The following is a 24,533-nucleotide window of genomic DNA, read 5'->3' as shown; positions in this document are numbered from 1 at the left end:
AACAAAATACTTTACTGGGGACTTAGTACTGGGGACCCAAAGGTACTGAGGACTTACTACTGGGGACCCAAAAGTACTGAGGACTTACTACTGGGGACCCAAAGGTACTGAGGACTTACTACTGGGGACCCTGAAGTACTGAGGACTTAGAACTGGGGACTCAAAAGTACTGAGGACTTAGAACTGGGGACCCAAAAGTACTGAGGACTTAGGTGGGCCAGTACCCAGGCTTCAGCTCCATCTGCTTTCCGTCCATCACACTGGACGTGTCAGCCGAACTGCACGAGCGCTCCCAAGAAATCTCTCATATTCCTCCTCAGAGAGGCTCCTGTAAGTCAATACTCCTTGTGGACCTTGATTAAATGTGAAGGTATGCCCTGCATCATTTGCAGTGACAGCAGTGGTCTATGCTTATTAAATGACCTCTTTATTTATGGGGAAGCTTTCAGCTTACTGTGAACTGAGACATGGGGTTTTGCACCTTGCTTTAGATTTATTAGATTGTTTTTGCAACCTAATCGGCATTTATCCCATACCCTAAAATGATAGCAATGTATCCAGGAACCCAGATAAGTAAACCTGAGCTGGAGTTTATAATGCTTTTATAATGAATTCTGGAAAGCACAAAGACATGTAAAACATGTATTTAGTGAAATATGAATGTCGTATTTTTGTTGTAATACAACCATGGACATTCGACTAAATGCATGGATTACAAAATACACAGACCGGGAGCATTTGGAGACAGAAGAAAAGACTGAAGAAGGCTTTGGAAAACACGTTACTGCAAACCATGCTGAGTGCAGGTATTAGTTAAGTTTTGTTGTTCATCCGTTTTGGTTTGGTCAGACATATTAGGGATTGTGTTGTGGCTCCACAGAAAATTTGAGGATCTCCTTTTTCCAATTCTTTCACTTTTTACATGACACTTTTCTTCCATCTAGTGGCCAAATAGAGTATTACAGTTCTTACAGGCACCCTTCAGCGTCGTTCTGAAAAACAAACTGAATACAATTGCAATAATTAAAAAATCATTTTGAAGGTTTGTCTTCCACAAAAAATAAAAATAAAACTACAACATTGGAGGACATCCAAGATATTCCAGATAATTAATTAGAGACAGTTTACATCTCCATATAAGAAACATAAAGACAGTTTTATTGATTTATATATTTAATATACATGCCTAAGGTACATGAATGGAGCCCAAAAGGTTGGTGGCTGGTGTAGCCACAATAAGATCTGCTCAGCTGTTGGGCCCTTGAGCAAGGCCCTTAACCCCACATTGCTCCAGGGAGGATTGTCCCCTGCTGAGTCTAATCAAGTCCATCTAGTCACTTTGGATAAAAACATCAGCTAAATAACAAATGATGATAATAATTTTTCTTCTTCTTCTTTTTATTATTACTATTGTTGTTATTTTGTTGAGTAGAATACTTATAGGGTATAAATGGCTTTAATGAGTATTTTTGGAAATCCTATCAACCTGATAAGAAGAAAAAATTATGTTAGTGGACCATAAATATAATATGGTTTAGGACAGTGTAATGATGTATCTGGCCTTGGCAGTGGCCCACTTGCTGGTCCACACATAATTCCCTTGCCCTCAGTGAACATTTAGCCTATTCATGTCAGCAGATCATATAGTCTGTATACTTATATATAGTCTCTATATGCTAACACAGTAAAATAGTAATTATATATTGGTATTACATATAGGAGAATGACAATCCCCCTTGGATAGCAAACCAAACCTCTGAGCAGTGACGTACAGTATACAGCAAGAATGCAAAAGCTGTGGTCTCTACTGACCTCTGGTGGAGTCTGTTTTCTTTTCTCATTTGAAATGTATATTACCATAATGCATGTTTGTGGGCAAGGCTGGGAAACCATGATTCAGCAGGAAAATACAATCAATTGATGGGGTTATGTATTCTTTTCTATAGTTCACTTTAGCTTGGGCATTGAAGTCATCAGGCACTGCGCAACTTCCCTTGGGTGTTTAAACACCTATTCATAACACCCTCAGTTTAGCAAGTGCAGGAACCGTGACCATGTCCCTGTCCTGATCTGCAAGCTGTCTTATTACTTTTGCCTACTCACTACTACCAGCAACCTCTGTGCTGACAGTGTGTGCCCCCCCACCACTACATACACACAATTCACCTCAACTGTGTTAAACAAAACAATAACATCTGGCACTCAATATATTTTTTTCCACAGGGAGAATATCATGCATCACACTCATATTTAAAAGGTGACCCATGTAAACTGTGTCCGGTTTAGGCTTCCTCTGTCATCTAAATCCTTGCCCGCTCATGTTTCCTGTCACTGCTATGTTTTGGGCAGAGCTTAATCACTATTAATGCCGGGGCTGTGTTCTCTCTGTCCCCTGGCATAGGTCTGTAACCCCATCGATTTAGCTGCTGTTGAATGCACTTCTATAAATATTCCATTAGAAATTAATCAAAATGTTCAAATAAAACTGATGTCACATCCAAATTTAATTTTAAAATGCAGATGTATAAGAAAATGTAGACACCATGTCAATCCTAAAGCTACAGTATTATTGATGATAGTGTTGAATTTCACTATATTACTATTATGATTATTATTAATATTATGCTACAATGGTTTTGGCACATTGTCATATTTTCTCTTTTATTTCAGTCAGTGCTGACTATAGGGGACACAGTAATTTGCAGAAATATATGATTTTGCCATTTCTTTTTTTTTTAAGCATTATTCAAAAATCTAAACATCATGTTAAGCAGCCAAGGAATGAATGCAGGATGAATTAGCACAATAACTTCGGCAATAGCAATGAGATGAAAAGGCGCTGATGTTCTGCCTACCCTAGGTTGGGATAATATTATTTAAATATTATTTAAATATTGTGATAATTGTTTGTTAATAATATTATTCAGTTCAGAGAATGGCCATACAATTAACCAAACTGACTCTCTTCTCCGGGATGAATGTGTTGCATTGACCATTTGGTACAGGAAGGACAAGCTCTTGTTTTCATAGGATGCATCTGAAGCACTGATAAAGCACAGAGGTATTTTTGCCAACCATTTTAGTCAATGAGTCATGTGTTCCGCTTGTTTTAGATTTTCAGCGCAATGTCCCCCTTTCATTGCTGAGGGTACCAACTGTTCTTAATTATGCATCATCAGGGATTGACATACTGTAGACCTCTTCCTTCATAGTCTAAATATAAGCTCATTATTCACTGCTTTCTGTGGCAATGGTGTAGTATCTCTGATATGTTATGGTCACATACAACAAACATCTCTAATCAAACACCACAGACTAGTTATGAAAACCTAATAAAGTAACATTTGAAAAGCATAGTTTTAGCTTTATTTTAACGAAGTAAATTGTCACATTAACCGAAACGATACTGGTTACATTTAGGGAATATTTGTCATGGTCTCAATTTAATAATTGTCATGTTACATCACTGCAAGGCATGACAGTATTGTAGTCTGATCCTACTTGTCTCAGTAAAACAGGAAGCAAGAGTATTACTTCCCTATAAGGACATTTTTCACAGTACGTGAACGTGGGCAAGTTGGGAAATGCAGGGTTAAACTAATTGGAGTGTAAGGGGTGTGCTCTTTTAAAAGACAAGAGCTTTTATAAAATAATGTTTGTAATTACATAATGTGAATTTGAAGGATATACAAATTACATTTCTTAAGCAAAATAAAGTGTATTTCTAAGTATAATGTAAAATTTCTATGGATAAAAATCCATATATGTTTTTATGACCTACCCAAGTTAATTTAAGATGGAATAGTCCAGGCTTCCTGTACGGAACCACTGTGATTATCAGGAAGTTTGGGCGGTGGTGAATCGTCGAAGAAGGTCTGTGTTACTTTGGGTTTGTCGTCTGTTGGGGCCTCAGGTACATTTTATCTTTTAACTATAGTTTTCGTTAGTCTCCAGGTCAAGCTATTTAACACATTCTTACTGTGTGAACATGCAATAGGTTACATCGTCACATGTGTAGGTTGAAAAGCTTTTGAAAGTTAATAGTTGACGGTTCATAGCTAGTTGGCTAACGTTAGACTAGCCGTGCATCAAGGCCCAGATCAGGAACGATAAAGAAAGCACACGCTAACTGGTCGACGGTTTTGTTTGTTTGAGTTCTGACGTAGCCTAGATTATGCGTATCGTGAGTTGCTTTGTTTGGTGTGTATGTTGGTTAGTTATTTAGTTCACTTCATACAGTCGTAATATATTCGCTACTAGCTAGCTAATTTAGTTAGCTGTCTCGTTGCATTTTTTGGCCTAAAAGAAACAATTGAGCTTGCATAGGTTCATATGCCGGGACTAGCTATTGATTAACTAGCTAGCTAACCGAGTAGTGATGAAGGGTATTATTAGTTATTTGCTGGTAATGTAACGTTAGCCTAAGATGTAACTGCTATCTGACGACGGTACCTAGCTGTGTCTGGAGTCGATGTCGCTAGTCTAGATATTAGGTAGCTAACGTTAGCCAACGTACCTGCGTGCGAGAATCACTGGTACGACACTAAGTCGATTCTGATTGGTGATATTTCACTTCATGTCTGGCTTGTGAAATTTGACATAATGGCGATGGCTTTTTATGATCTAACGTAACAACACCTGAATAAGACATGTTTATTGTTATCGTTAGCTAGCTATTGAAAAATGCTAACTTTCATGGAACAGAAACCAGCAACGTTAGCTAGCTGCCTAGCTTGTAAATTTAGCTCTAGCTTCATAGACACGTAGCGAATGATTTGTAAATCAGTTATGCTGTAGTCAGTTTTCATATCGTAAATTAAGTTTAAAGATGTGCAACTTCTCCCCCTTTTAATCTTAACGCATCGACTTAACTAATCTTAGTTTGCTAAATTATCAAAAGATCACAAGACTATCGTATTGTGTTTATATTGTTTTGTAGGTGTATTGTATTTAGATTTGGTGTTTATCGTTCCTTTTTAGTTTATGGATTATATTTTGCTTTTATGTGCTGTATTGGAGCATAAAATAGTCGCATGACAAGATGCCGCGATTGTTTTTGCTTCCGGCAAATTCCCATATCTATGCGATACTCATGCGATAAGACATGTTGTGTAGTGCAACTGTACCACTTAAGTTTTAGCCTACTTCTGATTAATCATGTAATCAGAAGTCACCCTTTCATCAACTCTAATAACTGACCACTAATAGCTAATGCATAATTACAGAAAGATTCGGTTATTGGAATGTGCAATCTAAAGCCCTAAAACAAACCGAATAATGAGGAAAATGTGAGTGAGCAGCAAATTCTCACTGTGGTAAGGCTTTTTTTTTTTTTTTTTCTTAGCTGCCAAAACATTTCAGCTCAGTGGTGCATGCCTCTGCCATTTTTTATTTTAATACACATACACAAACCTCCCTCCCAAAAGGAATTGTCACGTCACTCCACGCCTTTCCACGTGATCAAACTATTGTTGGACTCTCCCTTCTTTGAAAAAAAAAAAGGTCACTTCTCACATCAGTAGTTTTCTTACTCCCTGTGAAAGAAGCGACTTAAGCTACCCATTAAGCGTATTAAGATTGCCTTTTATAGCGCTGCGACTGGCGCCTCTTGGGCGTTATTGCCACATTAGACTTGCACTTGCCATGGCTAGCTAAGCTTGGCTGGTCAAATACTATTTTTAATTCAGCTCAAAATCCAGTCTACTTATGTATGTTTGTCTACTGCCTCAGCTGTTTTTCCTGAAGCATTCTTAGGTTGTACAGCCATAATGTTTGGACTGAAGAACACTCAACAGTAGAATGACTGCCTTTCAATTAAAAAGTATTGTTAGTTTGGTAAATATTGGCATTCCCAGCCCTCTTACTTAGGTTTAAAAAAGTAATATCTTTAAAAAAATATATATAAATACTAGAAACTGGGAACCTAGGACATGGGACAGCATAGTAGGCTAGTTCCATGCATGTATTCTACCTTGTTTTTGCATACATATTTACAATTATTTAAAGCACAGTTTAGTTGTCTTAATTTCATGGTACATGCAGATGATGCAGTCTGTGGTGAAGAGATGTTGAGATGTGTTATCCTGATTTCATTATATTGGTGGAGAGTGGATGTCAAAGTGTACGGCTGCGTCAGCCAATTTAAAAAAAGAAAACTGTCATATGTCACAGCTTTGGCTGAGACTCTGGAAACACTGGGAAGAGTGGCTTCGGGAACCCTTTTTTGTCCGCCCGCGTCACCTTAATGAGATTTCCAATGGCATAAGTAACATGACCAAGCGCATAACAGTATCACCAGTTGGTTCGGTGGTGTAGATCAAGCTTAATTCATGTTTGTTTATTAGTGTTGTGCTTTTTTAAAGGGATGTTATCAGCTGCGCATAAGCTTCTTGTTCGTGATCAGGACTGTAGTATTACTTTCCGGCGGCTCATCTGAATATTTGTTTCCCTTCCCTCTCCACCCTCTAGGTAAAAAAACAAAATCGTCAAAATGTCAAGCAAAAGGGCAAAAAAGACCACCAAGAAGCGCCCTCAGCGCGCCACCTCCAATGTCTTCGCCATGTTTGACCAGTGTCAGATCCAAGAGTTCAAGGAGGCTTTCAACATGATTGACCAGAATCGGGATGGCTTCGTGGACAAAGAGGACCTGCACGATATGCTGGCGTCCCTGGGTAGGTCACAGACTCAGTGGAGCTAATGCAGGAAAATATTCAGCCCCTGGGATGGGAGCTGAACTGGTTTCACATGCCTTTGAAGGCTCGAGGACACTTCCAAATGAGGATTTTGGTGTTAATATTACCTGAAATGGAATGAAACTGCAGAATTTTCATCTGATGCCTTCACATTATTGTCATGTTACTATGTTTTATTATTCTGTTAGCCAAATGTAGTGGAGCTATGACCGCTATGGATCATTCTAGAGTAGTTACAGTATGAGGGTACAGCACATTGTCATGCTGTGCTCTATGCAGCGTGTGAAGCGCTTTAGTGGAATAAAACCTGGAACAGCTCTTTTTACTTAAATCCATGTTCCAGATTTGGAAAGGGTCTGTGCTTTCCTCGGTGCAGTTATCCAGCTGACTCGGTAATGCTGCTTTGTGGATTACCCCCCTGGTCTGAGCAGGTCTGGGCATGGCTGGGCGGCCTCAGCCCAAGGCAGCTGGGTGGGACTGCTCAGATTCTCACTAGGTCATGGCTGTTCTCTCTGTGGACAGCATAGCCCAGCCTGCAGACAGGGCTGACAGTGTTATGTAAACTGATGTTAGCTGCTAGCACGCATGCTCTGTAAAGGCGTGGCACCTAGGAAGGGCTTTCGTTACTGACTTCTCCTGAAGGCATTGTCCTGCTCAGGCCTTCATTTTTTGTAACATACTTGAGCCTTGATGGTACATTTTTGAAATTGTTCTGGTGAGGCAGCAATGCTACTGACAATATTTTCAGTGTCATGCTATTGATAAAGGTACTTTTTTTTTGAAGTGTTTGAAGTGAATCGTTTAAACTTCACGCAGATACGCTGCTTTTATTTCAAGTGAAATCCAATCATTATTAATGGTTTAAATATGTGAATGAAAACCATTTTAGTCTTTACTTTTGTCACTAATACAGAAAATGAAATGCATGTAAGAAACCTTTTCCCATCGATGAAAGTGGAGTCCAGAAATTGGTATTTTGTGCTAATGTGTATAGACTTAAGTTTCTGTTGAATGTGATTCTCAGGAAAAAACCCTGCTGAGGACTATCTGGAGTCCATGATGACTGAGGCCCCTGGTCCTATTAACTTCACTATGTTCCTCACGATGTTTGGAGAGAAACTCAATGGCACAGACCCTGAGGATGTCATCAGAAATGCCTTTGCTTGCTTTGACGAGGAAGGAACAGGTACGAGACCCGTATCCATAATGTTGTAAATAATACCTTTATATTGGATAATTGTAGCGTTTACTATTTACTTGCATTAATGTTTAAAAAAAAAAATTATTTAAATTATTAAATGGGAAGAACACTATGAGATTGCTGCCACATATGAAAATAATAGAATTTGAATGAGGCAGATCTTTACTAAAATTATCACCCTGTTACTCATGCAATACGACTTACAAAATATTTTCAGACAGTAAATTGTTTAAAGGGCCATTTGTGAAACATGTTGATGGCTGGCTATGTATAAAGTGCTATCATTTCTACATGGTGAAACATGTTTGATTACAAACCAAAGACGCTGGTGTACTAACTACTGATTGTAAATAATTATACAATTTTCACGTTCAGCCTTATGCTGTTCAAAAATCAATCTATCCAGTCTGGTTTTTTAACAATAATAGTGATGTTAAAAGTACAATGCAGACCTGTGTATGTGGATGATGTGCCACCTTTTGTGTTTTTTAGGATCTATTAACGAAGATTATTTGAGAGAGTTGCTGACCACCATGGGTGACCGATTCACAGATGACGAGGTGGATGAGCTGTTCAGGGAGGCTCCCATTGACAAAAAGAGCAACTTCAACTATGTGGAGTTCACACGCATCCTGAAGCATGGAGCCAGGGACAAGGATGATTAGATGCCTACTGTGTACATAGAAAGTTAAATATATGCAAATATCTTTGTTCAAATTATACCATCATGTTGGTCTTTCTACCAGATTAGAACATCTTGTGCATGCCTTAGATTTAAAGCAGGACCACTCAAAACAAGGCAAAACAAACAACTAAAGGCTATTGACCATATTTATGAACCTCCATTTCAGCTCTGGTAGATTTGCACATTGGTTACAATCTGAAGGTTGTCAGTTAAATTGCAATAAGGGGTATGTGTGTCCTCTGGTACAAGTAAACTGTTCGGAACATGAAAGTGGCAAGAAATCCAATTCTGGAAAATAAGTCTTTGTTAACCTACTGGCCTGATTTAGCTGGATTTTTACATTTTGTATTAAACGTAAACTTTTGAAGTAAAGTTCTCGATCAATTTATGGGACACTTTTGTCTTGTTTGGTTTTTTTTTTTAACACGCAGATGCAGCTCTCATTCATAATTTAGGAGGACCACAAACCAAGCACTCTGTAAATGAAGTGCTGTCTGTGAGGAAGTTTGATGTGAATTCAGGTGGTTCCTTCTCTGTACATGTTTTCAAGACTGGTATGCTGTCATGCCACAACATGGAGTGTTCACATTCCTTCAGCATTCCTTTCAACCACTCGAGGCATGCCACAACTAGAGCTCCAGGAATATCAGAGGCACTCTTTCACACGCACACATTACATTTTCCATTAACACTGCAACAGTCTGGTGCATATATTAAGTGAAGGCGATAATGGTGTCATCTGTATATAAAATTTGGGGAGGAAAAATCTGTGGTAGTGTAATTGGTAATGTTATAGATGACTGAATTAAAGAGACAGAAAGCCTACTTGCAGAATTAATATGTAATACAAAAATCTTGCTGCAGTAGGAGGTCTATTTGAATATAATCAAACGTCAAAAAGACAACTATGTCTTCTGTGAACATCAATAATAAACTCCTGTATACAAACCCCGACAGGGACTTGTTTTATTTTGGCTGCTATGCACATGCTGCAAAATAATTCTGCAAACTGGATATATGGTCTAGGTGGCTTGCCCATGCCCATATGATCTCAAGGCTATATTTTTATATTTTCAAAATGGTGATCTTAAACCTTGTTCACAATTTGTACTGTACTTGGAGGGGGCTCTGTGTGTGTGTAAAGCAGTGGTCTCCATCCCTGGTTCTGGAGAGCTACTGGCTCTGCTGGGCTTTGTTTTCACCCTAAAATGAGTATCCTGTTGAGACCCAGGTAACCAGGTGAGGTGAGCTGACGGTGTAATCAACTGGTCTGATTAATTAAGTGCAGAGTAACATCGATATCCAGCACACCCAGTAGTTCTCCAGGACCAGGGTTGGAGACCACTGGTATAAAAACTTTTCTGGAAAATCACGCATGAGGACCACAAGGAGACCCTCCCCAGTGAGTAAAAGATGGAATTAAACGGCCTCATGAAGGGTGTTTAGTGAGCATTCATTCCACTGACCACCAGAGCATCATAAGAAGCTGGCTGATGTATTTGATCCAGAGATTTACAAAAAATTGGAGGTATTGCAGTATTTTTGGGGGGGCAATTTCCCCATTAAAGTACATTAATTCATTCTCCTAACCTGCTTATCCTGAACAAGGGGCTGGAGCCTATCACAGCATACATTGGGCAAAAGGCAGGAATACACCCTGGACAGGTCGCCAGTCCATTGCAGGGCACACACACACACACCATTCACTCACACACTCATACCTATGGGCAATTTAGACTCTCCAATCAGCCTGCATGTCTTTGGACTGTGGGAGGAAACTGGAGTACCTGGAGGAAATCCGCAGACATGGGGAGAACATGCAAACTCCGCACAGAGAGGCCCCAGCCGACGGGGATTCAAACCCAGGACCTCCTTGCTGTGAGGCGGCAGTGCTACCCACTGCACCATCCGTGCCGCCCACTACTACTACTTTACCCGGGTGAATTTATACTATTACACTATTCAGTATTTACAAATTCAAAAATGTATTCGCACTGAACTAATTACTCATTGGAAGATATTACCATTTAGGTACCCAGTACGCATGCTGTGGTGCGAAAACCAGGTCCAGTGCGAGAAATGTCCCGTTAGTCAAACATTGCAGCCTTCATGAATTGCTTCAGTGAGCTCTGGGCAGCTCCCATGGGAATCTATGGAACCAGTAAGCGGAAGTCGTCTCCAGTTCTTATATATCTCCATGATTTCGAGGGTCAAATTGTAGCAGCTATTACTGTAAAAGTTTAAGTTCGCATTCTGCAGCAAGATTTATGCAATTCCGATAATTTCGACGATCATAAGTATATCGAGCAGGTTGGTGGATCAGTGGCAGAGCCCACAAGCCGGTGTCAACGCAGAAACAGCTTGGACAGTAAAGGCAAAAATGTATCAATGTGTCACTGTGTCAGCCAATTCCAGTGAATTACATTGAGAAAAACCACCACCACTCATAGAGCTCCGTGAAGTTGGCAAATGTTGCCGGCCACAATTGGAGACTTCCGGTTCGCATTTATCAAAATCAAAGTTCGGTGAATAAAATTATTTATGAACTGTAATTTTGTAAATTTTAATTGTTAAATTAATACAGTTGGATATGAGTGTGATGTATTTGCAGAGAATATAAAATTGTGCACAAATTTCAATAAAAACTGTTTGCCACCTGTTGTTGCTGTCTGTCAGGTGTGGTATGGGCATGCATTGCCGTAGACTGTCAATTGCCAACCTGCTCATTTGCATAGCTCATAACTCAAAAACTATGAATTGTTTCAAAATGAAAGGGGGTATACATTTGTTAGCCGGACCCATATCTTTAATATTCTACAGTCCTTTCTGTGAAATCATGTTCCGAGCAATTGTTGCTGTGTTTCCACTGTGGGGAGGCCATATGTTGCTATTGACTATCAGTTGCCACCCAACTCATTTGCATAGCTGATAAGCTATTCTTTGCTATTTGAAGCCACATATTTTATTTCAACCTGTCAATATTGTTCTTCAAATCTTTAAAAGTCAGTTAAATGTGAAAATGTAATATGCAGGATGAGGTGTGTGCAGGGCATATGCAGGATGAGGTGCAGTTTGGAAAGGATGAGGAGGTGTGTTAATGTCATTTGTCGAATAACAATAATAAATTGTCAGTGTTGGCATCTGATGTGTGTGGTGGTCAGTGGTATTATATTAGTAGTACTGCAGAAGCCAAAGCAAAATTAAAAGGCAAAGATGATCAGGTATATTTAACATCTGGATGTGAGCTAAATCATTTGGGAACATGATTTCACAGAAAAGACTATAGAATATTAAAGATATGGGTCCAGCTAACAAATGTATACCCCCTTTCATTTTGAAACAATTTATAGTTTTTGAGTTATGGGCTATGCAAATGTGCTGCTCATGAATTGACAGTCAATGGCATTGCATGCCCTTACCACACTGTAAATACAGCAACAATTGCTGGGAACATGATTTTAGATAATAAATGTATAATTGTATGGATATTATACATAGATTTAATGTATGCCCCTTCATATTTGGCAAAAAAAAATTCTAACAGTAAGCGGGTATGCAAATGAGCTGCTATTGAACCGACAGTGTCAAGCAATTTATGCTTGGCCTACATTATAGTAACTAGTCAAATAGCAAGCTAGTTGCTTGCTGACTTTTATAAGTTGTATCAGCAATGAATTTAAACAATGGTAATTATGTGAGGAAGCGCAGAAAACGCGGTAACTTTGTCCTCCTTATTTAACGTTTCTCAGCAGCTCTTATTTTGACGGAAAATTACAGGTAGTTGAGACCGGAACTTCTGTACAGGAAGTCTAATTGTTGCCAACTTCACGGAGCTCACTCATAGACATTTCTATGCCACCGCCCCTCACCTCTCCTTCAAGCTCAACTCGGAACCGGAAGTGCAAGCATGATGACCTCGTATCACTGGTTGAGCTGGGTTTGTTTGTCCCTGTAATTCTCTATTAAAATGTAAGGTTCTTTCGTTTGGATTTATTAGTGACTGTTTGACTGTTTCGTGATTTTTAAATTATTTCAATAAAACGTTTCGCATCTAAAGATTATTATGTAGTTGCCTATGCGTATGTTGTTATCTAGCTAGCATGTCATGCGAGTTCTGTTTAACCACTTGGCTAACAGGGACAACGTTGATCGTATCCTTATCCTGCGTCTTGTGATGCTTCTGGGCACATGGTAGCATAGAGGTGTGATGCGGACGACTTGATTTGTAAGATTGTTCTCCCTATCACGTTCAGCTAAATTAATAATTGAATATATGACCCACGTTTATGGTTTATTGTGTGGCTGTATTTGAATTCTGCGTCAGTAAGTTACAAGAAGTTATTATTTGTAAGGACTGGTTGTGGTCATTGTAGTTATTTATGTGGGGAACACTGAAAGATGCTAAACTCTCCCTGCTGTATAGTTATGGCATCTGCCATACCTGCTGTCTGAATAATCTCAAACGTATTGCTAAATGGATGTTAGAACTTGGAAAAGCATGCATAACCTGAAATTTCTAACTAGCAGAACAGCCTCTAATTTCCACAGATTGCCCAGTCTGATTGTTTCGGGTAGTATGATTATAATTAACGTTGCATTTAGGGGTATGGTTTAATTCCTCTCTCGTTTGCACTACAGGCTCTGTGTGTCCCAAGGAAACCCTCAGTAAAGTAGAGTTATGGTTCTCAAGCTTGTACAGAAGATACAGAACCTGGCCCTGACTGGGCAACGGCTCAGGACTTTCCCTGGTGCTTTACACCTCTCCCGGCTCAGCACACTCAGCCGGAAGCCTGCATGTCCGGTTTGCCTCTGGACCGGCTCCAGGCAGTGCACAGTGAGCCAGGGCGGCCGCCAACTCCAGTATGACTATGGGAGGATGGGCCTGTCCACCATAGGGCGGGATCCTCTGCTGTTTAGCCCAGGATCAGTGAGTCTCCACGGGGACGCCACCAGCACATTTCAGCTCACCCTACTGTATCCCCCCGACGCCTCAGGAGACCAGGCCTTCGCTGACAACCTCACAAGCTGCAGAACCTCCAGGCACGTCCTGAAGCTCCTGCAGGCAGCGGAGACTATGTCCGACACGATGGCGGCTGCTGCACTCCTTCGGGTGGCGGATCTGGAGGAAGGGGAGGATGAACTGAAAGACCCAAAAATCTTGAATGAGGACGTCATCAAAGCCCTATTTTTACAGCTGGAGCACGACTCTACCAGGCTGACGGACTGGGGGCTGGTGTCAGCCCTGCTGGCCTGCACACGGCTGCACCTGGACCCCTGGAGCACGTTGATGGTGCGGCTGATCTCCGAAAGTCAGGAACGACTAGACAGGGGCTGCCTGACCATCACCCAGCTGTGCACCCTGGCAGAGGTTCTCCTGGCCCTTGAAGGCCCTAGTTGTGTGATACTCGATCAGATCATGGACGCAGTGAAGGAACAGGAGCCCAAGGACTGGAGCATTCAGGAGTTGACTCGTGTGTACGACATGTTGCAGGCTGGGGTTGGGAAGGGGGTGCACTACCAGGACCTCCTTAAGTCTATGAACTCCCATGCCATCTCCATCGCCTCTCGCCTGGACCCAACCTCTATTAGCACTATTCTCAACGCCCTGATGGTCCTGAAAATGACTAAGGCTGTGCCCCTCGCGATCAGCCTGTGCGAGCAGTCGGCCCAGTATGTGCCCCACTTCACAGACGAACAGCTAACCCAGGTACTGGGGGCGTTCATTCACTTTGGTCTCAGCGACCCTAACTTTGTGGAAGCAGTGGAAAGGCACATCCCCAGTGTCGCCTTCACTGCCCATCCAGAAACCATAACCAAGGTGATGCAGTACTTTGGGCGGCGTAATCTTCTCTCTCTGCCCATTTTTGATGCGGTGGCTGAGAGTTTTGTCTACAGGTCGCACTTGTACAACACTAGCCAAATCACTCGGCAAATCATGCCCTTTGGGAAACTTGGGTACTTGCCACCCAACGCAGGGGCGTTGTTTCACAATGTGGAGGCCATCGTGCGTAGCCGCTTCTCGCAGTTTCTGCCCCGCTCAGCGCTCAACCTGTTGCACTCTTGCACCCTGGTAGAGAGGTTCCCCGTTACATTATTTGCCAAAGTCTTTGACCGTTCTTTCCTCCAACAGCTCCAAGGTGAGGTGGGATCCCTGCATTAAAAAGCCTCAGTTCCATGAATATGGGCATGTCTTCACAACTCATTCATTATCTGCATTCTGGTTGTATTTCAGCTCAAGGAACGGGCGTAGACTGGAACGTGCTGGCACAGCTGACGCAGCTTGACTTGACTGTGAAGCTCGAGTGTCCCCATTATGAGGCAAGTCTCTCTTAAGACTTAATTGACTTTGTAGGTTGATTTGAGAGGAGAACATTTCCGGTACTTCACCGCTGTTAATCAAGATACAGAATCCACTGTTTGATTTCAGGGACCCAGCCTCCAGCGCAGCTACAAGGTGAAATCGATTTTCACATCCGCACGATCCCTGGAGACACCATTAGATGGACTGCTTTATACCAGTGTGGACACTGGCCTGGTTGAACTGCTAGGGGGTCAGACCTACTTTTCTTCTCGGGTCACAACTCCATACCTCTACACTTTGGGTAAAATACACTACCTAGGAGTGCATGTGTTGACTGGAATTGATTCCTATACAACTGAACATTTGAGCAACTGATGGAATGAATTACTGGCACATCTGTCACAGCAATTCTTCTCCTGCTATGGAAAGTAAAGTGGTACTTAGTACACATTTTTGAAAGTTCCTGCTAATGCAGCTGTGAAAGTTTTACATGAACATTATACCGTTTTGTTGTAAGATTAGTTTCAAGTGGCATAGTTTTGCCAAACTGGATGGTTCTTTGCTTTTGCGATTAATATTTCTTTGTCTATCATTACAGATGTGGAAATAAAGATTGATAAAGGAGGATATGTTTTGCCTGCTCACCATAGTGGAGAAGTCTACCGGAGGTAAAGTTCATGAAAAGGATGGATTTTCTGAACCCACATTACAAATGCCAGACTTTTCACTGCTAATTTTGAAATAATTAATGAGAATGTGTTGCGAGTGTCTGGAAAAGTGATAGAAAGACCATTAAGAAGGCAAATGGTATGGTGTACATGAATAATAGAACATTAGAACTAATTTAAAGCGTCTGAATGTGATTCCTGGTGTTCATCTGTAGGGTAGCCCTGTGCATCGATGGCCCAAAGAGATTCTCAAGCATCACAAGGCAGTTGCTGGGCAAAGAGACTATAAAGCAGAGACACCTCTGGCTGCTGGGCTATGATGTTGTACAGGTGAGCGTGGAATGTTGCAACTGTTTGCAGATGGAAGAAACTGCTTTGTTATGTGTTGAATCTCCTCTCCAATCTCCCCCCCCCCCCCCATCAATAGACTAAGAAAGTTCTACTGTTTTGCAGATTCCATTCTATGAATTTAAAGATTTGAAAAGTCAAGCAGAGAAGATCGAATACCTGCACAAGAAAATCTTCCCCCACAGTTGCAGGCTCAGCTGGTGATTGTATAACAGGCAAGCCAATATTGCTGAGGGAATGAAAGTAAGCTGATTAACTGGCTTAATTCATACATTAGCTTAATTCACTGTACACATGCACCTGATAGAGCATTACACAATGAGAAGCCTACAGCCATTTCAGAATTTATTTACTTGAGATGCAGTCATGTCAGGACATTTTGTACAGTTCAAGATGCTGTTTTGAATAAAGTACTGTCGGGTATTGCATTTTTCCACAAATTTCTTATGGACTGGTCAATGTAACCTGAATGTAAAGTGCTTTGGGTCTATACCTTCCTTCGATAACCACAGTGATCTATTTGCGGAAAAAAACACTTTCCGATCATACCCACAAAATAAATGTGTAAAAGCAATATAGATTGATTTCACCTCACATAATTAAATCAGCCAGTTGGCAAGTAGAGAAATTTACATGAAAGCTTTGAATTCATTGCATTTCAACATTTGTTAAATGAACAAGTCTAACAATCAAAGAGAATGTTACAAAACAACTAACATGTTAGTAATAATAAAATAAACCAAGACCACTTTGATATCACCCCAATGTCAGATTGACCAATATGGCTGTGTTTACAGGCAAAATTCCAATCGATATATAAATGCTATTTTACATTTTTTTTAAAAAGTGTTTTTGGAGTATTGCTTTTTTTTGTATTTTTTGCTTCCTATGTAGCAGGAATCTGTGGAAGGCCAAACTCGTCCACAAGAACACCATCCTGAAAAGAAAAGGAAAAAAACAATTCAGGAAGATTTTCTTTTTTTTCTGTTTTCTAGAACTCCATTGCTATTACCAGTAGTGATACACATCTGCGTTGGAATGTTCAATTAAGAACATTATAATCATATTTGCAATTACACCATAAAGGATTGTTTGCCAGTTGATGTCTGATCAATTAGACCAATGTTTTTTAAGTTCAGAAATAAAATTTAAAAAACGGACAGAGACCATATTCGAACATCACAGCAATTTTATTGGGAGCAGTTAAAGACATTAATTAAAAAATATCTATTTGCATATTCAGACCAATATAATGTCTAACCTATCAATCAACAGTAAAAAGTGAAATCTAGCGTTCAGTTTTACATGTGTCACAAGACAATGGGAATCAACATTTTAAAGTATTCTTTTGTGTTAATGGAAACCCAGCTAAAAGGGATACAAGTGAACTGGTAAATGATAGCAGAGCAGATTGTACCTTATTTGTCCTGCTGTCACTGGGCATTCCCTCTGGAATGGCAGGTGCAGAAGAAGCTTCATCCAAATATGAGCTGTCATCATCCATCAGCAGCTCATCTCCCAGGGCATCCAGCTCTGCGGTCACACACACACACACACACACACACACACACACACACACAAGCATGCCTATTATCACGTGTATGGGAAACGACATGAGACTAGGTCACCATACTGCAGAAGTACAGAGCAGAGCCACTGCCTCCTTGTACACACTCAGAGTCACTGCACTGACCAGCTTCCAGGTCGTCCTCATCGATCTCCGGTGTCCCGTAGCTGCGGCTCAGGGCCTCCTGGACCTCGTTGGCATCCTCCATCATGTCCTCCAGCTGATCCTGCAGATCCTGGAACCCAGCAGACAGAGCATGCAGCTAACTCCTCACCACCACCACCATCATGAAATATGCATACAGCTACACGCATACAGTTAGATATGTCTCCTCAACAGCCTGGCAATTTACCATCAAGATTTAACTAAGGATTCAGTACACTTACTACTGAAGAAATAACCCACATTTAGATTACTGCTCAAAGAAAAGTTAAAATGGTTAGAAATACCTCAATCTGATCAATTTTCACATTTTTGTAGGCCTTCTTCATTTCCTTGGCTCCAATTTTCATGGCATCCACCTACAATGCAAAATGCGCAGTCGGGGCATGTACAGATAGAATGACAGGCAAATTAAGCTAATGAAAAGGCACAATTTCTACAGCACCATTTCACAGCTCCCTGTAAGTCCACAACAAAACTATCAGCAGAAAATAAAATGGAAGCCAATCCTTACTGTTGTTTTTGTGTCTTTCAGTGTCTGGATTGTGTAGTTTGCCTGCTCCATGTTGAAAGACTGCTGCGTGAGGTTGTCTCTCTGGCTCTCATACCTAAAAAAATTTAATAAGTGTGTGTCCTGTATGACTTTCCCAAATGTATCCATTTAAAGCAAGTGGTCTTATCCAGGCTTTATCACATATTGTTAAGAAATATTCATTCACAGCACTGCTAGTCACTTGACTGTCACCTGCTAAACAGCTCAGAAGTCTACAACACATGAAAACTGGAATATCCAATTCAAGGTCTATCAACAACCACAGATCCTTGATCAGATCTCCCTCTCATCTCTGGATGTAAAAACTAAAAAATCCGTTTTTCCATGAATTTTAACGAGGGTGTCCTATTTCATTAATAGAGCTAGCCTCCTTCTTCAATTAAAAAGAATGGTCCTCCTCATTTCATTGCAGCTGGTACACTTATGAGATAAATCTATTGAATTCTATTGGTATAAATTACTTACATCCTCTTCTGCTTCAGCACTCTCATAGCCTTCTGCTTAACCATGTTCTGGTGAATAAGAAATATAATAACAGCATAATACAGCAAGTAGGCCTGTCACATTTATTCAGTTGATTTAAAACATTTGAATATTAGGAAAGATTCTGATCTGTGTAGTTTCCTTTAATGACATGCAGAACATGTTTGGTGATAAATGAAGAGGAAGAAACAAATAGTTTTTGTTCGTTTACAGCTGGATATTTACCTTTGAAGGTCCTTCTCTCATCTTTTTCATCTGATCTTTGTATTTGACCAATTCTGCATCCAACCTGGCAATCTTCTTATCAATAGATTCTGCCCTTGAGTCAACCTAGGAGGGTGAATTACAGGAAATGTAAAGTTATTAAAGTAGAAAACCTGCAGTTATTGGGCTGGGTGGTATGCCATCTGTCAAGTTACCCCATACCTATACAGCACTGATGCTTTGGCAGTCTACAGGGGTAGGTATACTACTTCAGTTGTAGTAGGTTGAAGATTTATTTGTCTGTTTATTTGAACGTTATTCACTCAGATATTTTTGATAACTATTAATTGTACATAAAATGTGTGTAATCAAATATTATATTTTAGGCTAAATAACATAGGAAGTGGTGATAGCTTGACCACAGTCCAAGGACTATGAAACCAAGCAGGTCTCGCCAGCAAACCAGTCCGACTGCTACGTTTTCAAGAACAATGACGCACGCCATATTTTTCACAAAATCAACTCGGAGAAATGTCACTTGTTCAAATATGTCAACAAGCCAGAGAACGTTAACAATTTTAGATTACTGGACGTAAGAGAACTAGCTAGTTAGTCAATATCCTAGTTCAAGACAGAGAACAAAACATATAATCCCAGTCAGGCATTCATTTCACTCACATGACGTATGACTACATAGCTGTCAGCGAGACATCATCGTTATGTTATGTATGTCTCGTAGATGAACACCCAACTTAGCTAACTAGTTTGCCTAGAACGGAATGGATAACTACCTAAGTTAGCGAACGTTATATACAGAAAACAAAGTAACATTAGCTAGCTAGCAAGCCAGCTGTGTTTGTGCAAACCGTCACGAGTCACTGTCCCCACACTTAACTAATTGTAAATACACAAGAGCTGGGTCTATATTAACTTAAGTAACGTCAACTACTCTCAATAACTAGCTAACTTACTCCATCTGAAACGACGTTATCCTGCTATCTTGACAGTAACAGTTAAAGTTAATGAATCTTAAGTTAATTTAAGACTACTTACACTTCCTATACAGTCCGTAAGGTTTGGTGGAGGCCCTTTTGGTGTACCTCGACCAAAGATGCGATTCATTTTGACTCAAACCAATTGACAGCCACCCCAAATACAGTAAAAAGTTTTTAAAAGCTTATATTGCTTCCGTGAAAAACAACAAATGTACACTTTCTGCCTTAAGGCCCACAACTGGCAACGCACAGACACCCGGAAATAAATAGAAACAACTTCAGTATGACGTCAATCGAAATCATTGGTGAGTTATTTGGTCACATGTTTACATTCCAAGTGGGCTAAAATAATCCGTAGTTGGGGTGTGCTGATCACATTCTTATTTCTTTATGGAATAACTCAGCATGGTGGATACAATTTTAAGAGTTTTATCATATAACCTCTATGTAGAGAAATATCCCATTTAAATTAAAATATCTTGTCCACTTGAAACCTGGCCAAGTAGGCAGCCAGGCAAGCAATTTACAACAAAGCGGAAGTTTAAATAACCTGTGAGATTAACGGAATATTTAGCCAAAAAAAAAAAAAGGTGCGTGTGTGTTTGTTAGCCTTTTTTTGTGTAAAAAATATATTTTTGAAAAATGAGATGGTGGTTTCTTTGAAAGAATGTTGCCATAAAATATGGGCTTCCAAAAGACTTACATGAGGAGGGACCTACCTATAGAAAGCCTATAGGAATTCTCCAAAGTTGGATTTTGGAAATTGAGCCTTTTCATGCTTATCATGCTGCTACTATAAATTACATAAATTACATGCAAATGTTGGCCTATATTATGTCCATACATCTTCATATTTTTTAGAACAAAATAAATAAGTAAAGCGAAATAAAGAAATAAAGAAATAAACAGTTTTAAAGTAAAAAGTTTTTCTACAGCATTGTAGATGAATATCGATGCAGCAGCAAAGCGCGTTTTTCTCCTGCAGGGGGAGTCACGTCTCTGCAAATCAACAACTAACGTTCCGTTCTAAAAAAATAAAATAGCCACACATACCGTCACCTCCAAAAGTATTGGAACAGCAAGGCCAATTCCTTTTTTTTTTCCAATACACTGAATACATTTGGGGTTGATATAAAATGATGAACATGAGACAAGAGTTGAGAATTTCAGCTTTTATTTCCTGGTATTTACACCTAGATGTGATAAACTACTTAGAACACTTCAGGTATCCGACCACCCAATTTTTAGGTGTGCAAAAGTATTGGAAGATAGAGCATTTAAGTAAATGAAAGTAAGTAACACTTAATATTTGGAACCATATCCCTTGCTTGCAATAACTGCGACCCATTGACATCACCAAACTGTTGCGTTCTTCTTTTCTGATGCTTTTACAGGCTTTTACTTCAGCTTCTTTCAGTTGTTGTTTGTTTCGGGAGGGACCTTCCACTTTTTCTCCCTAATGAAATCCTTTGTTGTGTTGGCAGTATGTTTTTGGTCATTGTCTTGCTGCAGGATGAATTTCCTCCCAATTAGTTTGGACGCATTTATCCGTAGGTTGGCAAATATAATGTTTTTGTAGACTTCTGAATTCATCCTGCTGCTACCATCATGAGTTATATCATTAATAAAGATTATTGAGCCCACTCCAGAAGCAGCCATGCAACCCAAAGCCATGACACCTCTTTCACCGTTTCACAGATGTGCTTGTATGTTTTGGATCATGAGCAGATCCCTTCTTTCACCACACTTTTGCCTTTCCATAACTCTGGTAGAGGTTAATCTCGGTCTCATCAGTCTGTACAACTTTGTTCCAGAACCTTTGTGGCTCATCTCTGTACTTCTTTGCTAATTGTAATCTCGCCTTCCAATTCTTATTTCTGATGAGTGGTTTGTATCTTGTGGTATGGCCTTTATATTGCTTCTCTCTAAGTCTTCTTCGAACAGTTCATTGAAATACCTTCACCCCTGCCCTGTGGAGATTGTTTGTGATGTCACTGACTGGTGTTTTGGGTTTTTCCTGCACAGCTCTGACAATGTTTCTGTCATCAACTGCTGTTGTTTTCCTTGGTCAACCTGTTCAGTGTGTTGCTCAGGATGCCAGCAGTTTCTTTCTTTTTCATGACATTCAAAGTTGTTATACACGCTATCCAAAATGATTTACCCAAGGTTCAAAATGGCTAGCTTTTGTCCCAAGACAGCTCTCTGGTCTTCATGTTGGTTTATATTTTCTAACACAAATACAGCCTTCACAGGCAAAACCCAAGGCTAAAACCAAGAGTAGACATTCAGAACTATTTATTGTTTATCCAATCAATCTAATCTAACACCTGTCAATCTCATGTTCCAATACTTTTGCTCACCTCAATTTGGTGGTGATACCTTCTAATTTCTATAACAAATCTTGATAAAAATACCAGGAAATAAAAGCTGAAATTCAGATCTGTCATCCCATGTACATCTTTTGACTAACAAACACATCTGAAAACACATGAAACGGGCAGTTGAATATGTTTATCTGTAGTTAATGGACATCTCCATTATGACCTCTTCTCAATTCATCACCTATGTCTAACATTGCAACATTGACCAATGATAACCAGGATGCCACTTGCAGGACAAAAAAAATGGAGCTTCTGAAGTTATTTCTGAAGGTATTGTATGAAAAGGGAAGATAACCAAATAAAAAGGTAGGACAAAAATAAATTAGTAACTTTTTACAAAATCTCCAAACTAGATCCCACAAACCACCAAAGAACCCACCCAGCACCCCACCCACCCTCAACTCTAACAAATTCTGAGAAGCAGTAGGATATGCCCAGTTCTGTAATACGAACATACACAGTATTTGTAGAGTAATTTATTGCATTGGCTATATTGTGAGATGCTGTGTGATTTCATGAGATGTATGTCCTCTGTTACAAAGGTCTACATTTTAGCTTTTCCATCTGTGTCAAAATCATTTTTGTCAACATAAAAATGCCATTCATCAGAATGCCACAAAAGGATATTCACATCCGATAAAAAAATGAATTAATTTGGATTATGCTGATGATGATTCTTGTATCACCTTTGCTGGAAATCAGCAGTCTTGCTACACTGTCATTGTTATACTGAACATTGGAACAGAAACAGATTTAAAATGTTCCTCTGACAAGTTATACATTTCACTGTGGTATATTCATTGACTGGCTGGTTTATATTTCCCTCTGAATTTGCTGAGACACAAAGACCAACAAATAAAATGAAGATATGTTATTTTTGTGCAATTGTACTTGACAGCCTGCTGAACTTTATTACCCCAGACTGTGGCTCTGTTATACTGAATGACAAGTTTGCTCTGTTTGTTTTGTGTTATGTTTTAACCATAGAATAACTGCCCCAAAATGGAAGAACTGCCAATAACTGTAATTTTAAAGTAGCAAGACATTTTTCTTTTCAAAAAGTATAAATATAAATTAAGTAATGTGAAATACTAATAGGCCAGTAGGCATACGTCAATCTCATCATACAAATTAAATGGATCATCTATGGCAGATCATTAATCAGTGCGGTAGGTCCACGGCTGATTTAGAAATTACTTTACACCTAGTGGGGAGTAAGGTAGGTGTAATTAAGTTTTTTCATAACTCTACGTCGGAACAAAATCAGTACAACCAATTTAGCCTACGTTTGAACTTACGCTTTACTGGTGCAACAGGCCGCTTCACTGCTGGGGTGAAAAAAATATATTCTAAAGTGGTCAGTCCAGGGATCTGAGAGAATACTGTAATTAGATCTATTTTCTAATACTGTAATGTAAATGAATAATAATACTTATGTGATATGTGGCATAGTAGCCTATAAGGCAGCATCCAATAGGTATATTTTGGCTTTGAATCAAATTTTTGCTAGCAGCGCCGACTGGCAAATTGCAATGCAACTTGCTCAGAATCGGTAGAATGTGTCACTCTCTTGGCGCCACATGTGTGTCAGCCCAGGGCCACCAAACCCATTAATGCGGGTCTGCTTACAGTACAGTGTGCAGTTCTGGGAACCACACTATAAGAAAGATATAGAAGCACTGGAAAAGGTTCAGAGAAGGGCAACCAGATTGGTTCCACATATACAAAATCATAAAAGTTATGAGGAAACACTCAAGATGCTTAATCTCTTTAAATTTAGTAAAAGGAGACTTGGGGATTTGATTGAGGCTTTTAAATTCATGAAAGGGATTAACAAAGTGAACGACAGGCAATTCTTCAGGGTGAGTTTGGTTAGCAGAATGAGGGGGCATAATGGAAATTATCAAAGGATAGCTATTAGGAAGCATTTTTTCACACAGGGAGTGGTCACTATGGAATAGCCTGCCGGGACATGTAGGGGAGGCATAAACACTGGGGGTTTTAAGACCAGGTTTGATACAGTGCTAGATACTATTTAACTTAAATTAAATTCAATCTTAAATTCTTATCAGAGGCTGCACAATCTTCACATATGGGCAGCTGCATGAGAAGAGAAAAAACATATTGGAAAATCAATCTCTTTAATTTAACCAAAGAATCAAACAAAATCACAACTGTTAGAGCGAAAAAATTTCTTTGTCTCGCAAGTATAATCAACCTTCTGAAGGTTGCAGTTAATCTAATGAAGATACCCATGTGAAGTGATAATTTCAGTAGAAAAATGAGAAATTCT

At 39.7% G+C, this 24,533-nt stretch overlaps 3 protein-coding genes across 3 annotated transcripts; 2 read left to right on the top strand and 1 right to left on the bottom strand.

The window, feature by feature from the left end:
* The first annotated feature begins 3,785 nt into the window (after nt 1-3,785).
* Nucleotides 3,786-9,526, top strand: myl12.1 (myosin, light chain 12, genome duplicate 1). Its single transcript, XM_061237917.1, has 4 exons — nt 3,786-3,913; nt 6,469-6,671; nt 7,717-7,878; nt 8,386-9,526. The coding sequence occupies exons 2-4, from the start codon at nt 6,491-6,493 to the stop codon at nt 8,556-8,558; spliced, it is 516 nt and encodes a 171-aa protein (XP_061093901.1). The 5' UTR covers nt 3,786-3,913; nt 6,469-6,490; the 3' UTR covers nt 8,559-9,526.
* A 2,900-nt stretch (nt 9,527-12,426) lies between these two features.
* Nucleotides 12,427-16,323, top strand: fastkd3 (FAST kinase domains 3). Its single transcript, XM_061239557.1, has 7 exons — nt 12,427-12,547; nt 13,217-14,715; nt 14,811-14,896; nt 15,006-15,180; nt 15,478-15,547; nt 15,763-15,877; nt 16,001-16,323. The coding sequence occupies exons 2-7, from the start codon at nt 13,257-13,259 to the stop codon at nt 16,097-16,099; spliced, it is 2,004 nt and encodes a 667-aa protein (XP_061095541.1). The 5' UTR covers nt 12,427-12,547; nt 13,217-13,256; the 3' UTR covers nt 16,100-16,323.
* chmp5b (charged multivesicular body protein 5b) lies at nt 16,228-20,141 on the bottom strand. The gene is made up of 8 exons (XM_061239559.1): nt 19,918-20,141; nt 18,886-18,990; nt 18,643-18,689; nt 18,139-18,232; nt 17,912-17,983; nt 17,589-17,697; nt 17,313-17,428; nt 16,228-16,832 (listed from the first exon to the last, which is right to left on the bottom strand). The coding sequence occupies exons 1-8, from the start codon at nt 19,984-19,986 to the stop codon at nt 16,782-16,784; spliced, it is 663 nt and encodes a 220-aa protein (XP_061095543.1). The 5' UTR covers nt 19,987-20,141; the 3' UTR covers nt 16,228-16,781.
* Between the last annotated feature and the right edge of the window lie 4,392 nt (nt 20,142-24,533).

The sequence above is a fragment of the Conger conger genome, chromosome 4, assembly GCF_963514075.1.
Source record: "Conger conger chromosome 4, fConCon1.1, whole genome shotgun sequence".
Lineage (NCBI taxonomy): Eukaryota > Metazoa > Chordata > Actinopteri > Anguilliformes > Congridae > Conger > Conger conger.
The sequence above is the reverse complement of the archived record's forward strand: the minus strand, read 5'-3'. Positions and strand labels throughout refer to the sequence as shown.

Bases quoted from the DNA above. Each gene is read 5' to 3' on its own strand.
- myl12.1 (XM_061237917.1), top strand. From the start codon at position 6,491: ATGTCAAGCAAAAGGGCAAAAAAGACCACCAAGAAGCGCCCTCAGCGC. The intron at 6,672-7,716 runs GTAGGTCACAGA...TGTGATTCTCAG, and splicing joins CGATATGCTGGCGTCCCTGG to GAAAAAACCCTGCTGAGGAC. The intron at 7,879-8,385 runs GTACGAGACCCG...TGTGTTTTTTAG, and splicing joins CTTTGACGAGGAAGGAACAG to GATCTATTAACGAAGATTAT.
- fastkd3 (XM_061239557.1), top strand. From the start codon at position 13,257: ATGGTTCTCAAGCTTGTACAGAAGATACAGAACCTGGCCCTGACTGGG. The intron at 14,897-15,005 runs GCAAGTCTCTCT...GTTTGATTTCAG, and splicing joins TCGAGTGTCCCCATTATGAG to GGACCCAGCCTCCAGCGCAG. The intron at 15,181-15,477 runs GTAAAATACACT...CTATCATTACAG, and splicing joins TCCATACCTCTACACTTTGG to ATGTGGAAATAAAGATTGAT.
- chmp5b (XM_061239559.1), bottom strand. From the start codon at position 19,986: ATGAATCGCATCTTTGGTCGAGGTACACCAAAAGGGCCTCCACCAAAC. The intron at 18,233-18,642 runs GTAAGTAATTTA...AAATTTTTTTAG, and splicing joins GTGCTGAAGCAGAAGAGGAT to GTATGAGAGCCAGAGAGACA. The intron at 17,984-18,138 runs GTAAGGATTGGC...TTTGCATTGTAG, and splicing joins TGAAAGACACAAAAACAACA to GTGGATGCCATGAAAATTGG.